The following is a 19,039-nucleotide window of genomic DNA, read 5'->3' on the forward strand; positions in this document are numbered from 1 at the left end:
GTACAACATACAGGGGTATACAATGTATAACATACAGGGGTATACAATGTACAACATACAGGGGTATACAATGTACAACATACAGGGGTATACAATGTAAAACACACACATCATAGGTTGAACTGGATGGACTGATGTCTTTTTTCAACCTCACTAACTATGTAACTATGGAACCCTGTCTAAAAATGACTATATTTACAACTCATGATACATTAGTGTGATGGTCAGTGGGATGAATGCTCCTTATACTTGTGGACACTAGGAAGAATTACCTTCTTACAGATAGCTAAAAAGATCAATGGTGTCAGGAGGAACTTATCTAAGAGGCAGAAATTGCCCATTGCTCAAGGAACACCTAGCAACCTCTGGAGGAACCCTAAGGTTAATAATTAATTCAAAAATCAAGTTTAAAGGTTGATCCTAGTTATTGTTAGTATTTTGAATTTAATGTGTTCGGTGAGGGGCAGCCAATGGAGGGACTGGCAAAGTGGTGTAGCAGTAGCTGAGCGGTCTGTAATGTGGATGAGTTCGGCAGCAGCATTCATGATGGACTAAAGGTGGGATAGCCTATGTAAAGGTAAGCCATCAAGGAGGGAGTTGCAGTAGTTGAGCTGAGAGCTGACCAGGGAGTGGATTAAGAGCTTTGTAGTGTCATTGGCTATGTTACTATTGGTTAGGGAGTCTTCAAACAAACTTCAAGATGAGATAGTGTGGCATCACAGGTTCAGACTTTTATTTCCTACAATTTTACAGAAAAGTGTTCATTAGCTCTTACAATGAAATGACAGTGAAAAAGCAGAAGTAACAGTATATATGGTATATAGAGAACACATTTATGAGACCCCCATATATTTACTCAATTAGGAAGGGGCATATTTTGGAAATGTTGTGGTGGTTGAGGCGGCAAACTTTGGACAGTAATTGGATGTTGAGCCGAAAGGAGAGTTCAGAGTCCAGGATAACACCTATGGCCCATCTGTTGTTGTTTCTCCCTCCTCTCCCCTGCAGCCATGCTGGATGACACAGGGATGCCCGATCACGTAACTAGATCCGAGCAGGCATGTGGGGAGGTGCAGCGTTGTGCAGTGCCGGTAAACACTCAGAGTCTAGTTGCAGAGAACAGAACTTGTATTAACCAGCCTGAAGGGAAGGCGCCCAACCAGGAACACTCACAGAAGGTAATAGCAGAGTGTAGCAGAGCAGGTCTCAAATATGCCAACAGCGTCTGTCTTGAGGGGCGAAATGCGGCCTGACCAGCCCGTACCCAAATGGGAAGGTCTCAAAGAAGCATGGCATGTCCCTATCCTTTCCCTACTCACAAGGAACCTCTCCCTGCCGCTAATCACTGTCCCTTTCAGATGGGTGACGTGTTCTTACACTACCCACACGCAAAATGAGCGCCATCCGTGGGAGCCAGGGCCTTAAATAGGCTCTGCCTGGCCCAAGATGGTTGCCAGAGTTACATAGGGTGGCTGAATCCAATTGGATAGCTTCCCCTGTGACCCAGGAAACCGTGTTCCTCTTGACCTCTGCTCCGACTGCAATGCCGCTATGGTCGAGTGCCACCTATAGTGGAGAAAATAGACTGCACCTGCCTACAAGTATATACTTATTTTCCTAATTTCTAACACATTAGTGAGCTTGGGGGGGGGGGGGGTTGCATTTTTAAGACTAGTCAGGTTTAGCCTGGAATTCCACTTTAAAGCTTCTAAACCCAAGAACAATAATGTCATTCATTTCAGCTGCTGTGTTGTAATTGTTTGGAAAGTCAAAGATGTTGGACACATACTGTAACTATGAGTTGAATCTGACACTAAAGCTTCTAAGCCCAGGAACTAAAGTGTCATATATTGCAGCTTATCGGTCCTTAGATGTGATGGCTGCATTCGTTTTCTTTTTTCAGGCTTTTTTTCATTTATTTTCACCTGGTTATCCTGCTAGTAACACACTTCAAGTCCTAGGGTCACTACACTCACTCTATTGTTTTTATGAAGGAGCAGTGTTGTCACCCTCTCTATTAATTTCATTACATAGGTGGAGGAGTTTTATACATTGCTCAAAAAATGAAAGGATCACTTTGAAAACATATCAGAACTCAATGGGGAAAAATCTCATGCTGGATATCTATACTGGTATGGACTGGGTAATGTGTTAGGATCTATACTGGTATGGACTGGGTAATGTGTTAGGATCTATACTGGTATGGACTGGGTAATGTGTTAGGATCTATACTGGTATGGACTGGGTAATGTGTTAGGATCTATACTGGTATGGACTGGGTAATGTGTTAGGATCTATACTGGTATGGACTGGGTAATGTGTCAGGATCTATACTGGTATGGACTGGGTAATGTGTTAGGATCTATACTGGTATGGACTGGGTAATGTGTTAGGATCTATACTGGTATGGACTGGTTAATGTGTTAGGATCTATACTGGTGTGGACTGGGTAATGTGTTAGGATCTATACTGGTATGGACTGGGTAATGTGTTAGGAGCGAAAGGATACCACGTCGTTTGATGGAAATGAAAATTATCACCCTATAGAGGGCTGAATTCCAAGACACCCTAAAAATCAAGGTGAAAAAATGATATAGCAGGCGAGTACATTTTGGTGAAATTTCATTGCAGCAGTTCAGAATGGTCCTCAGTATTGTGTATGGCCCCCATGTGTTTGTATGCATGCCTGACAATGTCGGAGAATGCTCCTAATGAGACAATGAATGGTGTCCTGGGGTATTTCCTCCCAGATCTGGACCAGGGCATCACTGAGCTCCTGAACAGACTGAGGTGCAACCTGGCGGCATCGGATGGACCGAACCATAATGTCCCAGAGGTATTCTATTGGATTTAGGTCAGGTGAGCATGGGGGGGGGGGGGCATTCAATGGTATCAATTCTTTCATCCTCCAGGAACTGGCTGCATACTCTCGCCACATGAGGCCGGGCATTATAGTGCACCAGGAGGAACGCAGGATCACAACACATATGGTCTGACAATGGGTCCAAGGATTTTATCCCGATACCTAATGGCAGTCAGGGTGCCATTGTCTAGCCTGTAGAGGTCTGTGCGTCCCTCCATGGATTTGCCTCCCCAGACCATCACTGACCCACCACCCAACCGGTCATGCTGAACGATGTTACAGGCAGCATAACGTTCTCCATGGCTTCTCCAGACCCTTTCACGTCTGTCACATGTGCTCAGGGTGAACCTGCTCTCATCTGTTAAAAGCACAGGGTGCCAGTGGTGGACCTGCCAATTCTGGTGTTCGAAAGCAAATGCCAATTAAGCTCCACGGTTCCGGGCAATGAGCACAGGGCCCACTAGAGGATGTTGGGCCCTCAGGCCACCCTAATGAAGTCTGTTTCTGATTTGGTCAGAGACATTCACACCAGTGGCCTGCTGGAGATCATTTTGTAGGGCTCTGGCAGCGCTCATCCTGTTCCTCCTTGCACAAAGGAGCAGATACCGGTCCTGCTGATGGGTTAAGGACCTTCTAAGACCCTCTCTAGCTCTCCTAGAGTAATTGCTTGTCTCCTGGAATCTCCTCCATGCTCTTGAGACTGTGCTGGGAGACACAGCAAACCTTCTGGCAATGCCACGTACCGATGTGACATCCTGGAGGAGTTGGAATGCCTGTGCAACCTCTATAGGGTCCAGGTATGGCCTCATTCTACCAGTAGTGACACTGACCCCCTCTATAGGGTCCAGGTATGGCCTCATGCTACCAGTAGTGACACTGACCCCCTCTATAGGGTCCAGGTATGGCCTCATGCTACCAGTAGTGACACTGACCCCCTCTATAGGGTCCAGGTATTTCCTCATACTACCAGTAGTGACACTGACCCCCTCTATAGGGTCCAGGTATCTCCTCATACTACCAGTAGTGACACTGACCCCCTCTTTAGGGTCCAGGTATGGCCTCATTCTACCAGTAGTGACACTGACCCGAGCCAAATGCAAAACTAGTGAAAAATGGTCAGAAAGGATGAGTAGGGAAAAAAATGTCAGTGGCCTTCCACCCATTCCTGTTTTGGAGGTCCTCTCATTGTTGCCCATATAGTGCACCTGTTGTTAATTTCATTAACACCAAAGTAGCTGAAACTGATTAATAACCCCCTCTGCTACCTAACTGACCAGATCAATATCCCAGGGGTTTAAGTGACTTGATGCTATACTCTGATTAAAAAGTGTTTCTTTAATTTTTTTTGAGCAGTGTAGTTCAAAGAAGATGGTTGGGAAAACTGATTACATTGATGCAAGGACATTGGATTTCTGGCAAGATCAACAAGAGTTATTCTGTACTTGCTGAAAATGTTCTTAGACTGACAACAGAATCTGACAACAGAATATGAATGAAGTCACCACATATATTTGATAGATACATAAATGTTGATAAATATTATTATTTTTAACAGACAATAAGTGACATTATAAAGAAGTGTCTAAGTGCGACAGAGGAGAGGAAGAAGGTTTCCATAACCTTTCCGGCGATCGGAACCGGGGCCCTTGCCTTTCCCAGATCTACTGTAGCTGCTTTAATGTTTGAAGAAATTCTCAGCTTTAGCAGCAAAAACAAACCAGTCCATCTGAAGGAGGTGAACATCCTGCTGCACCCCAAAGATTCTGAATCCATAAAGGTAACAAAACCAAGATATACCACCTGACCCTGACCACAGACATAAAATCCAGTCCACAGACGTGATAAACCTTCCTATCTAGAGTATATGACAAAGTTACATTAAAAGTAATTATGTCCTGAATTTGTTTATAGAGAGGCTATTTTTTGAGTCTTTGATGGACTTTTATAGTACTATATAAGGACTTCTACACAAATATAAATGTATAAAAAAAAATATTTATTACAGTTTTAAAAAAGACAAGCACAGATAAAAGACACTTGTGCCACACAAAGGCACCCTAGTGCTCTCTATTGACTGGACAATGGTATAGTGAAGCCAAAAGGATGTTACTTTGAATCCTATCACATAACATATATCCAGATTCTTCTCAACATGTTTTGCGGAAATGTCCGCTTCTTCAGGAGTTTTAGAGAGCAAGTAAAAATAAATATATTTCTACAAAAAAGAAAGGAATATGGAAACACTAACACAGGGGGCATAAGTTCCCGGTCTGGGGGTAAAAAGGCGTTGACATGTATGAAACCCAGAGAAGGTGGTCTAATAGGATGGACACATTTATGTTTAATCACACCGTATCAGAAAGTGATATCTTGGCCACCTCTGGGAACTTATGCCCCCTGTATTAGTGTTCCCATTTTCGTCGGGACGGTTGTATACTATGGCTCTATGCAAGTGGCCACACCCTGGGTAAGACCTTATACAGCCTCTACGTGATCAAGCATATATTATTTATTTTTCTATTATGTTGTTGATATAATTATTCTTTTTCTTTTTGTAGAAATATATAATGTTTTTCTTCTCTTTAAAACTCCTGAATAAGCGGAAATTTCCACAAAACATGTTGAGAAGAATCTGGATATATGTTATGTGATAGGTTTCAAAGTATCAGCCTTTTGCCATCACTATACTACTATCCAGTCAATAGGGGGCACTAGAGTGCCCTTGTTTAGCACAGAATTTATATGTGTTTGTCTTTTTTAAAATTGTTGTAATAAATATTATTTTTTATACATTTATATATGTGTTGAAAGTCCTTATATAGTACCATGAAACCTTCCTATCTGTTATATTCCCTGCCATCTGCAAATATTATATGATATCCGTTTTTCCCTGTGATCAGCAAATATTATATTATATCTGTTATTTCCTGTGATCAGGCATTCTCAACTGAACTTGATAAAAAGACCGGGAGTCACAAAGAAGCTGAGAAACCCTCAGGTGAGTGACTTACAGGTAAAATTATGTAAATTGTGTGCATTCTTTGCTTCCCTGTAGTTTAGTAGTTGGTTGGTAGTAGTAGTTGGTATTTTCTACTGTGTAGTATAAAGTGTTCTCTCTTCTTCCCTGTAGTCTGGTGCTTCCCTGTGGTGTGCAGTCTCTTCTTCTATCTAGTGTGCGGTCTCTTACCTGTGGTGTGCAGTCTCTTCTTCTATCTAGTGAGCGGTCTCTTCCCTGTGGTGTGCGGTCTCTTCTTCTATCTAGTGTGCAGTCTCTTCCCTGTGGTCTGGTGTTTACATTGGAGATATATAAATCACCAGCTATGTTTCAGCCATTTAGGGCCCCAATAGCAAAAGGTAATCCCCATCCGCCATGCTTTATCACCTGTCCTCCATCCCCCATCCTTTATCACCTGTCCTCCATAATCCAACACACGTCCTCCATCACCCATTCTTTATCAACCTGTCCTCCATCACATTTCCTTTATCACCTGTCCTCCATAATCCATCACCCGTCCTCCATCACCCATCCTCTATCACCCGTCCCCCATCACCTGTCCTCCATCACCCACCCTTCATCACCTATCCTCCATCACCCATCCTCCATTACCTATTTTTTTATCACTCGTCCTCCATCACCCATCCTTCATCACCTGTCCTCCATCATCCATCTGGCCCCCCATGCAGCTCAGTCTGATCGGCTGCTTCTCTGGCCTCTGGGGGCCAGGTAAACAAAGAGGTGGAGCCGGAAGTGGAGAATACTCGTTGCTCCCGCTTTCCAGGGTTACAGAGAGAGGGGAGCGACATCAGTTCCTCTCTCTCTGTCCCAGGCAGCCATCGCCGCCGGCTGCTCCGCGATGGGACTGGAGAGCCCCGGGAGAGGCGGCGGTGGCGGGGGGAGGAGGGTGGAACCGCCTTACCCCACCCGAAGAAGTGATCTGAGTGGCTAATTAGCCACTCAGATCACTTCTGCTCTGTAGGGAATCTCCCACTGAAACTAACGGTACCAGGATGATGCCTGTAGGTGCCCCCACCATCCCACTATAACCACTGAAACTTCAATGATGTACGGGCATGCCTTGGGTGGGAAGTGGTTAAACAGACAGAATGGTATAAAGTGGCTTAACAACCATCTTAAAGGGGAAATTTAGACTTCGGGGGAGGGGGGGGTGTGGTGGTTGCCCCCCCCCCTTGCGGACACCCATATGTGTAGTATACATAGGGCAGTGTACATGACCACAACTAACCCGCACTGCTTGTTCCACATTGGGACCTCACAGATAAACACAGTAAGAAACAATTTCATGAAAATTATATTACCAGGCCATTAAGTGGAGGATGTGTATGGAGTATTTTTCGGAAATAAAAAATAACACTAATATCAAGTCCTACAGTCCTGAGAGGCGATTGGCTGAACCGCTGAGGGCCACACATTTGGAGCTTTTTCAGAATTTTTGTCTGATCAGTAGAACGTTTTTCCAATAACTGTCATTGTGTCTCTAACAGTCAGGAGTTCAGCGCAGGGAACGCACGAGATGAAGATCGGACCGCTCACATTTCAGGTGAAGAAAGGAGACGTAACCATGGAAACAGCCGATGTGATTGTCAGTTTATCCACCTCAGGTAAAGAAATAATAAATGTCATTTGTGCCATAATCCTGGCTCAGCATTTGTCTATCTACAGGTAGGTGGGAGGAACGTCCTGTGCCCCGGGAACAGGCAGGCTCCAACCCATTTGTCACATACAGTTCCAAAGTCACCGCACTGCAGACATTTCTCACTCATATCACCGATTCTTTCTTTAGTCCAACATCACCCGTCCTCCATCACCCGTCCTCCATCACCTGTCCTCCATCACACGTCCTCCATCACCAATCCACCATCTCTAGTCCGCCATCACCTGTCATCCATCACCCATCCTCCATCACCAATCACTATCACCTGTCCTCCATCACCATTCCACCATCTCTAGTCCTCCATCACCCGATCTTCCATCACCAATCCACCATCTCTAGTCCTTCATCACCCGTCCTCATCACCAATCCACCATCTCTAGTCCGCCATCACCTATCACTATCTCCTGTCCTCCATTACCAATCCACTATCACCTATCATCCATCACCCGTCCTCCATCACCAATCCACCATCTCTAGTCTGCCATCACCTGTCATCCATCACCCATCCTCCACCACCAATCACTATCACCTGTCCTCCATCACCCATCCTCCATTACCCATCCTTCATCACCTGTCCTCCATCACCAATCCACCATCACCTATCCACCATCACCCATCCTCCATTACCCATCCTTCATCACCTGTCCTCCATCACCAATCCACCATCTCTAGTCCACAATCACCTATCAACCATCTCCCGTCCTCCGTCACCAATTACAAAGTTACATAGTAGTTAAGGTTGAATAAAGACAATAGTCCATCCAGTTCAACCTGTGTAGGTGTGTGTGGACGTATTCATTTCCCATACCCCTGAATGTTTTTATCCTTGAGATGTACGTCCAAGAGTTTACATCCACCATCTCTAGTCCACCAACACCTATCCACCATCACCCATCCTCCATCACCACTCCTCCATCTCTAGTCTGCCATCACCCGTCCTCCATCACCCATCCTTCATCACCTGTCCTCCATCACCTGTTCAAATCACCTGTCCTCCATCACCCATCCTTCATCACCTGTCCTCCATCACCTGTTCACATCATCTGTCTGCCATTACCTGTACAGAACTACATAATACACAGCACTGGGCACAGAACTGCATAATACACAGAGCGCTAGGCACAGGACTACATAATACACAGAGCGCTGGGCACAGGACTACATAATACACAGAGCGCTGGGCACAGGACTGCATATAACACAGAGAGCTGGGCACAGGACTACATAATACACAGAGCGCTGGCCACAAAACTACATAATACACAGAGCACTGGGCACAGAACAACATAATACACAAAACACAGGGCACAGGACTGCATAATACACAGAGCGCTGGGCACAGGACTGCATAATACACAGAGCGCTGGGCACAGGACTGCATAATACACAGGGTGCTGGACACAGGACTGCATAATACACAGAGCGCTGGGCACAGGACTGCATAATACACAAAGCGCTGGGCACAGGACTACATATTACACAGAGCGCTGGGCACAGGACTACATAATACACAGAGCGCTGGCCACAAAACTACATAATACACAGAGCACTTGGCACAGAACAACATAATACACAAAACACAGGGCACAGGACTGCATAATACACAGAGCGCTGGGCACAGGACTGCATAATACACAGAGCGCTGGGCACAGGACTGCATAATACACAGGGTGCTGGACACAGGACTGCATAATACACAGAGCGCTGGGCACAGGACTGCATAATACACAGAGCGCTGGGCACAGGACTACATAATACACAGAGCGCTGGGCACAGGACTGCTTAATACACAGAGCGCTGGGCACAGGACTGCATAATACACAGAGCGCTGGGCACAGGACTGCATAATACACCAATCTGCTCATCTCCCGCTCCCAGCCCTCCACACAGTCAATTTTTGGCTCTGCCTCTCCTCCACTGAACAGCAGCAGGAGCGGCAGTGAGATCGTCCAGCAGGGGGCGTCTGCATCTGAGCCACCGGGCTGTTTCTCAGTCAGCATGGGATGCCCTGTCTACATTAATCCGGGCCTGAATCAAAACCGGGGACAAAACCGGGGTCAGACTTGGTCTGACTGTGGATGTCTGGTCACCCTACTGTAAAGGCAAAACTTGTTTCTTTAGTTTTGGATGGATTGGCGAGGGATTAGAACACCTGTCAGTTTTTATTGCTGTCTGTGTCCCCATTAGGGAGATTCAACCTCTCTATTTGTCCTGTTTACCATTATCAGTAAAAGAAAATCCCAAATTTTGGGTTGTCCCCAGAAAAGTAACAGAGGGGAAATCTTCCTATGGGGACACTAGTTCTGGTGGCCTGGGGGTCCCCAAGGGATTCTCCTAATTTGCAGGGATTTCCTCTCACTTCCTATTTTGGCTATGGGACAGAAAGTGAAGGGAAATCTCCCCAATGGAGCACACATGGCAAAAAAATCAACCAAAAGGGGTTATAACCCTCCCTTACTCTATCAAAAATGGTAAAAAAAAAAAAAAAAAACCTTTGCCTATAGTTCTATTTTAACCATTTTGCTGACATTTTTTGCTTCCAGAGATTTTTTTTATCTCCAGAGATGGAGGCTGAGGGCTCTGTCACAAAGGTAAAACATCAGGGGTCTGTTTAGATCCATGATATTTCATTAAAGCCTCCCAACAGGGCTCCTAAAAAAAAAACAGTAAAAATTAATTTGTAAAATAAATAAAATGATAAAAAATAAATAAATAAATAAAAAACTACTGACACCAGTGGCAAAACTACCAGGGTCACAAAGGTCACACTTGCGACCGTGCCCTGGAAATCCATCACAATAGGAGGGACTTAGCCGGGGGTCATGGGGGCCCGTTATGGTTTCTTGCACCAAGGCCCTGATGGTTCTAGCTACGCCTCTGGCAGGCACCTTAAAATGGGAAGTCAGTTAGCTGCAGCTTCTGAAACCCCTAGACACCTCTTTAGGAACACTAGGGGGCCATGGAAACCTGGTTGATGGCTGTGCTAGGACACTCCCAGTAGGTAATATTCAACTCCACTAACACAGAAGTTTTTATTCAACACAGTTAGCAAGCAGCATAACCCCACCGAGGTCCACTCCTCTCTAGGCGGGGTTATGCTGTGTTGAATAAAAAGACATACCAGTGGTGACATCACAGTGTGACCTTTTTTGTTTGTAGTGTGCTTGTGGAATAAGGACCCAGTGTCTGCAGTAAGGGAAATGGACAGCTCTGCATAGCGGGGGCTTTCTCCAATATCCCTCTCTACCATGTTTTCCAGGCTCTGCTACCCTTTGTGGGCACCCAGAGCAGCCAAGGTGGGTGTCCACAGGGCAACCGAAGGGTGATTGGTGACCATCCATTCACTGATCATCTTTACACTGAATAAAACCAGAAGCAACAAGGTTCTTGTTACTTTCGGTGTCAGAGCTCTAATTCCCTGGCTGCTGTGCCCAGGGAAAAAGCTGATCAAGCACAATCTATGCTTGGTCAGCTTCATTGGGGTCCATAGGTGACATTTGGGGTCTATTAGCCTACCCTTAAAGAGAACTGGTCGGAGCTGTAAGTAACGGAAAAAGTGGGAGTTAGGCAGGGAGAAAGCAGCCATTCTCCGGAATGAGGCATTAAAGAAGCCTCTGTCCACCATCTACAGCACTCTGTAGCCTAGCGTGCACTCTGGGCTGCAGGGCCTACAGGCCTTCTGGGTGACGGAGGCCCCTGGCCTGGATGCAGAGGACTGGGAGGACATTTGGGACTACCCTTTCCGTCACTTGGTGGCCACCAGGGACCGCCTGGTGCAGTTCAAAATCCTTCATAGATTTCATCTGACTCCAACTCGACTGCATAGGGCCTTCCCCAACTCACCGGCGACCTGCTGGCGCTGCGGTGCGGCGGACCCCGCATATACGCACATGCTCTGGCATTGCCCTCCCCTGGCTGTCTACTGGACCAAAATTTTAGACTTTATGACTAGAGTGACCACCATCCGCGTGCCTCTCAAGCTCGAATACTGTATCCTGGGACTTGTAAATGACTTGGCCCATTCAGTGGCGACTCGCACTCTTTTGGGTCTTCTACTGTTTTACGCGAGGAAATTGGTGGTGCTCGGATGGCGGAGGCCTGAGGCGCCCACCCTTTCACGTGTGGAAATCTTTGGTGAACTCGGTGATCCCCCTGTATAAAGCCACCTATGCCAGCAGAGGTTGCCCACAGAAGTTTACAAAAGTTTGGAACATCTGGCTGGAATCCAACGAAACTGCCAATGATGCTGAGGGCGCTGGGGGGGGGGGGGGGGGGACTTTGGGACACTGATTGGCTTAGATTTTTCTCCTCCATGGTGTGGTGGGGTCCGACCGCCCTTGTGGGCCCCTGGGTTGTCCCGCAGTGTGGGGTATGTCACTGTCTATGTAATCCTCCATGGTGAAGCATACTCTATTGTAGCAGTTGGGTGCGGCCTTGTTTGGGGTTGTTTTTGCTTTTTTGCTGTTCTGCATTGTTTTGTCGAGCCAGGGAATGTCCAACGGCTCTGTTTTGTATGTTGCTACCTTTCTTAAAACTAATAAAAAGAATTAAAAAAAAAAAAAAAAAAAGAGAACTGGTCATGTATGTGCTTACCCAAGAAGGACCTGCTGCTCTTGGGTAACCCCAGTGGCCCACTCCAATGATCCAGGATTTCTACCCCTGTGCCTCTTTCCTTCTCAAGTGCAGTAGTAGGTGGTCTGTTCACACTCAGGGCCACTGATAAGGGGGTACCACCGGTCCTCCTGCACCGGGCACAGGGAACAGGGGGAGGGGCCCATCACCTTTGTGTTACATTGTAGAGTGCAGGCAGTTTTCGAAGCTTGTGAGTAGCTCCTAGATTGACCAAAAATGAAATACCATTTCCCAGGGGGCCCCATCCTTCCATCAGTGGAGCCCAGGAGGCAGTAGCAGAGCGGGAACTCTTTTTTTTTTCCCTTGGGTGCGGAGGTGGTCAGCGCCACATTTGCCAACAGTTAGTTTAAAGATTCGGCCCCCAGCCTGTCTATCCCTGGAGGAGTGATATGGAAGGGATGCCTGTCTGCCTCACTTCCTCAGTAAGTGTTGAGGGCCGAAGGTGGGGCTGCAGCTGGCGGTAACTGTGAGGGACCATAGCCGTCCATCAGCAAGGTACGTGGGGCGGGTATAGTCTGTGCATGTCAGGGTACAAGGAAACCAGACCACACAAAGATGCAAGTAAAAACAAAGCAGTTTATTAGAGCAACAACAACCATCGCACAGCAAGAGTGAGGAGCGAAATCAGGAACAACCGTGGTCAAGTCCAGGGCGGGTAGTCATCCAAGCCGGGGTCGAGTCCAGGGCGGGTAGTCATCCAAGCCGGGGTCGAGTCCAGGGCGGGTAGTCATCCAAGCAGGGGTCGAGTCCAGGGCGGGTAGTCATCCAAGCCGGGGTGGAGTCCAGGGCGGGTAGTCTGCCAATGCGGAATTGAGAGCCAGGAATGTTGTCAGCCAAGCCAGGTCATGCATGGAGGAACACGGAGAACAGAAGACCTTGACAGTGCAGGGATCATCATCCAGGCAGCAGCGGCACAGAGCAGGGCCAAAGGGGAAGCAGAAGGGCACCGATATAGTGAGGTGGGGGGATGGGAGGAGTACTTCTGCCACTACAAAACTGACCAGGGTAGTGAGTGACAGTGGCATCACTACTCCTGTCAGCTTAGTGCTAAATGAGAGAAGCCAAATCAGGAGAGCAGGAGAGACCCGGGAGGAGGTGCGGGATGTGCTCTCTCTCCTCTCCAGCTTCATGCTGTCACTGTAGCGCTCCTGCATCGGCACTGTCACATCGTAACTTTAGAGTTTGCTTACCCACCCTCATAAGCAAACTCTGTAAAGTGCCGATCTGATATCCAGTGATGTACCTGAGCCACGTTCGTATACCCCTTCAGAAGCGGCATCTCCCCCGCTAGATGCCTGTAGGTAGGGTTAGAAATTGGCTTTCCTCCCTAGGTTCCTCCTCAGCTATGACGTGTCAAGATTAGGAGGAGCATAGGAAGAAGGACAAAACACTGCAGTTTGTCGCACTAGGTCTGTGTGTTTGAGGGAGGGGGACTGCACTGGAGATACTCGGGACACAATTTGAGGTGGGGGGGTAGAGTATTAAAGATTTGTGTTGGGGATGAGAGTATTTGTAAAAGGAGGGGTATGGGATCGTGGCTCGGGTACACGATCAGAACTTTGCAGAGCTTGCTTACGGGGCTGGGTAAGCAAACTCTTAAGCAGTCTTTTTCAACCAGGGTGTCCTAATATACAGCAGTGCCCCTCAGATGTGTCACTCCAAACATGTTTGGTATTACCCAAGAGTTCAAATGCAGCATTGTTAGTCCCCCCCAGTACCTGGTCTGGGTGGCGTCTTCTACCTGGGGCCTGGGTGCAGTGCTTGTCCTGCAGGTGGTTCCTCCTGGAGCTGGGAGCCCAGGACCAACTGAGCACTGCTGGTATATCTGGTCCTCTCCCTTCCTCCTGGGCACCACTGAGCTGGGCAACTAGGACTGGAGGGAAACTAGGGGGGGGGGGGTAGAGCAGGCAAGGACTCCCAAATTCTGTCCACTAATTAGATAATCCCCCGCTGTACAGCTATTTAGAAAGAAACCGGGGACAGTAAGCGGACTATTTTATAACTTTCGGGTTTAGGTGGATCAATCCGTCATTCATATTGAAGAGGCCGGGCTTCAATACCCCGCTCCCACCAAACACAGGGGGCCCAGAGTCCTTTTTACTTTTTTTCAAAATAGCTGCTCAGCGGGGGATTATCTGATTGGTGGACAGGATTTGGGAGTTCCCGCCCGCTCTACCTCCGGACCCCCCTCTGCTGAGATGACAGTTGCAGGGCCCAGTATGGGAGGGCTGGTGGTCCCCTTATCAGTGGCCCTCCCGACTATCCCCGCCCCAGGAACCTTGCTGATAGACGGATGCGGTCCCTCACAATTAACACAGCAGTTTTTGGGGTTTTTTTGGTATTATTTTTCTAAACTGTTGCGTATTGGTAATGGTTGGACCTTTGAAGACGAAGGCGGAGGAGGTAGAAGATACCTCTGAAGGTTGTCCTGAAAATGTACCAGTGCAAATAAAAATGTATCACAAACAATATTCAACTGTGTCTCGGCCTCAACACTGATAATTTCCACCATTTCCTCCTGCACAGAAACCAAGCGATTGCCGGACATCGGAGGAACTCCAGTGAAGAAGATCCTCTTCTCCGACACATCTAAATCAGATGAGCTGAAACAAAGTGTGAGAAACGTTCTCCAAGACTGCGAGACAAAGAAAAATACATCCGTTGTGTTGTCTGCCGTGGAATTAGGTTTGTAACTTTGAACAGACAGACCTCCCAACCTTTTGTAGAACAGACAGACCTCCCAACCTTTTGTAGAACAGACAGACCTCCCAACCTTATTTTTGGAACAGACAGACCTCCCAACCTTTTGTAGAACAGACAGACCTCCCAACCTTTTGTGGAACAGATAGACCTCCCAACCTTTTGTGGAACAGACAGACCTCCCAACCTTTTCAGATGAGAACGATGGACACCTATTAGCAAAAGTATGTACTTAGGCATAGGACACACCCCCTGTCACGCCCTCCTAAAGGAGAATTGTACAAAAAAAAAGATTGGTCAAACCCACAAGTGCATTTGCACCACTACTCTTCCTTTATATCGGCTTTTGAAATTTAAAAATGCAGGAATTTGAAATTTGGATGAAAGGTTTAGCACTCAGGCTCCATGGACACGGGATGTTGTAAATGGCCGTTTAGGAGCAGTTAGGCGTTTTTTTTCAGAAGCCCCTGAACCCATCTACATGTTATCTTATCTGTCCATGTACACCGGGTCATTTACAGTCATTTGCAGGCAGTTGAGTTCAGGGACGTTTTTTGGAACACAATTATTTGCGTTCTAACGTGTGTTTTCCGGCGTTTCAAAAGCAAAAACGGGACCGAACGCGACCGAACGTGATGAAGTACGTTCAGCCACGTTATACGTTTTTTTTTTTCTTCCATTCAAAATCAATGGTTCCCTATGGGAGCCTATTGATTTGAATGGAAGGCGCACCGCAAGTCGGATCAGGATGATCCAACTTGCAGTGCGACTTGCGCTGTGAGAATCTTGAGGGGGAACTCCACGCCAAAAATGGGAAAAAAACTGCGTGGAGGTCCCCCCCAGGTTCCAAACCAGGCCCTTCGGGTCTGGTATAGAATTTGAGGGTCGACCCACGCCGAAAAAATCACGTGGGGTCCCCCCCAAAATCCATACCAGACCCTTATCCAAGCATGCAGCCCGGTAGGACAGGAAGGGGGAGGGGACGAGCGAGCGGCCACACCAGTCCACATGCCCTCAACATGGGGGGGTGTTGGTGCTTTGGGGCAGGGGGAGATCTGCACCCCCCCACCCCAAAGCACCTTGCCCCCATGTTGATGAGGACAAGGGCCTCATCCCCACAACCCTGGCCGGTGGTTGTGAGGGTCTGCGGGCAGGGGGCTCATCGGAATCTAGAAGGAGACGGCCATGTCTTGGTAGGGGCCCGGCTGGTCAGTTTAGGTGGACGGCTATGTCTTGGTAGGAGCCCGGCTGGTCAGTTTAGGCCCCCCTACCCGGTCAGTTTAGGTGGACGCCCATGTCTTGGTAGGGTTGCAGTTGTCCCATACTCTTTCCATTTTACCATGATGGATTGAACAGCGCTCCGTTAGATGTTCAAAGCTTGGGAGATTTTTTTATAACCTAACCCTGCTTTACACTTCTCCACAACTTTATCCCTGACCTGTGTCAGAATTAATAATACATTAATAATAATATCTCGCTGTGCCTCCATTATGTCAGAATGTTTATACTGCTCTGAATATAACAGTGTCTATTTATGGTTAATAATAAGCAAAGATCTGTGTGAAAGGAGAATCTCAACTTATTCCATAAATCAATATGTAGCGAGTTCTTTTTATTGATTAATTTCTTTTTAAAAGCATATACCAATCTTAGTGAAAACAGTCTACAGTATGGAATATATAAAAGTTTTATTCACGAGACATGTAATCACGATAAATGATCAAACTTGAGATGACACGAAAAAAAATAACTTCACAAAAATACGAACTTCAAACAATAAATGCAATGTGATGTGTAGCTCAATAATGAAAGTGAAACTGAAACAAAGTTAAAGTGAAACGAAAGCAAGATTACCATTTCCCCAGATGTAGTAGAAACCATATTTAAGTATACTATACAATCAGACCACAATTGTCTGTGCAATCACACGGTCGAAAGTCATTCCACTGCAGATGGAGTGAGAATAAGCCATGCAAAACGGAAGACTAAATTCACAATAATGCGTTAAATCTGATATTAATAAAAATGTATAAAAAGCAAATATCATCTCTTTAGAGAAAAATCTACATATGGTTTATATGGCTGGGATTGTACTTTCGTTACCCTTTAAATATGCAATGTAAAACAATTAAGGAAGTACATAAACAATATTGAATAATAATCAAATAAACAGCAAGGCATATTTACCATATTTAAAATGGCCGCTAGCTTACAATAGTAGTTACCAGGTTCCTTAAGATGGCTGCTTTTCCAAGATGGTGGCCAATTAGGGAGGAGTTTCGTTTGGCGTCCCTCAAAGGTTTAGATACATGGCAGAGCGAAATGTAGTCTGTGTAGATGAGTCTATGCATGGTTGTAGTAGTGTGTATGTTGTAAGTGTAATGTATATTGGGCAAAATGTGATGTGTCATGTGTCTCTCTCATCTGGGCTTTTATATGGTATAGAACAAAGGACTATTAAAATTACCATAAGTTAAACCCAGAGGGAGTAACATGATCATCATTGGTTGGAACATCTTATTCATTAACTGGTGATGTCATAGGGTGACACCTCTTGGTCAACCAGTATATTAAAATTGAATAAGATTTCTCCATTTAAGACTATTATAAAACAACATAAAATGTAACCACGCTCTAATCTATGACATGTCCATTTCATATCCATCATGTATCTAAATAAGGAATTCATCTTGATAACACCATTCTAATATTTAACATATCTTATTTAAAATATATTGGATTTTACTTTTTAACCTAAGACTTCAATTAGTAGCAGTCAGCAAAAATGGCAGTATTGCATTGCTCTTAGGTTCTGTATGACAGCATTATTTGCCTACAAATAAACTTCGAACCTTATATTGACCCAGAGCTTACAATCCAGACCTTCTAAATTAAACACCTGGCAAGGCCAGAAAAGTTTTATGATTCTTTACCACTTACAAGGATTAACATGAAGTCTTTCTTGACATACAGAGATGAGTCATCAAAATCAGTAAAGTGAGTTTTTAGCAAAATATGAAACAACTAGACATTAAGCCCGTTAAATTAACGGGCGCTAGAACATATGTGGGCAAACATTTGTAAAAACAGACTTGTTCCAGTACAAAAAAGAGTGGACAACCATGCAGTTGATTTATATCTTATTGTATTTATTCTTTAGAAATGTTACAGAAGAATAATGTGAAAAATGAAAAAACATCACTGTGCATTGAAAGGGGGGCACGCTGGTCACTGTGCATTGAAAGTGGGGCACGCTGGTCACTGTGCATTGAAAGGGGGGCACGCTGGTTACTCTACATTGAAAGGGAGGCACGCAGCGCTGGTCACTGTGCATTGAAAGGGGGGCACGCTGGTCACTGTGCATTGAAAGGGGGGCACGCTGGTCACTGTGCATTGAAAAGGGGCACCCTGGTCACTGTGCATTGAAAGGGGGCACCCTGGTCACTGTGCCTTGAAAGGGGGGCACGCTGGTTACTCTACATTGAAAGGGAGGCACGCAGCGATGGTCACTGTGCATTGAAAGGGGGGCACGCTGGTCACTGTGCATTGAAATGGGGGCATGCTGGTCACTGTGCATTGAAAGGGGGGCACGCAGCACTGGTCACTGTGCATTGAAAGGGGACATGCTGGTCACTGTGCATTGAAAGGGGGCACGCTGGACACTGTGCATTGAAAGGGGGCATGCTGGTCACTGTGCATTGAAAGGGGGCACGCTGGCCACTGTGCATTGAAAGGGGGCACCCTGGTCACTGTGCATTGAAAGGGGGGCACGCTGGTTACTCTACATTGAAAGGGAGGCACGCAGCGCTGGTCACTGTGCATTGAAAGGGGGGCACGCTGGTCACTGCATTGAAAGGGGGCACGCTGGTCACTGTGCATTGAAAGGGGGGCACGCTGGTCACTGTGCATTGAAAGAGGGCACGCTGGTCACTGTGCATTGAAAGGGGGGCACGCTGGTCACTGTGCATTGAAAGGGGGGCACGCTGGTCACTGTGCATTGAAAGGGGGCACGCTGGTCACTGTGCATTGAAAGGGGGGCACGCTGGTCACTGTGCATTGAAAGGGGGGCACGCTGGTCACTGTGCATTGAAAGGGGGGCACGCTAGTCACTGTGCATTGAAAGGGGGCACGCTGGTCACTGTGCATTGAAAGGGGGGCACGCTGGTCACTG

The 19,039-nt window shown here is 46.6% G+C and overlaps 1 protein-coding gene across 1 annotated transcript in view; it reads left to right on the top strand.

Moving 5' to 3' along the window:
• LOC309557593 (protein mono-ADP-ribosyltransferase PARP14-like) overlaps nucleotides 1–19,039 on the top strand; it is a 254,593-nt gene that overhangs the window by 205,140 nt on the left and 30,414 nt on the right. The window contains exons 9-11 of the mRNA XM_082260388.1: nucleotides 5,801–5,861; nucleotides 7,367–7,483; nucleotides 14,695–14,853. Of these exons, the coding sequence (XP_082116514.1) occupies nucleotides 5,801–5,861; nucleotides 7,367–7,483; nucleotides 14,695–14,853 (337 nt within the window). The remainder of the gene's footprint in view (nucleotides 1–5,800; nucleotides 5,862–7,366; nucleotides 7,484–14,694; nucleotides 14,854–19,039) is intronic.

This window comes from Pelophylax lessonae, assembly GCF_965119305.1.
Source record: "Pelophylax lessonae genome assembly, chromosome: 6".
Lineage (NCBI taxonomy): Eukaryota > Metazoa > Chordata > Amphibia > Anura > Ranidae > Pelophylax > Pelophylax lessonae.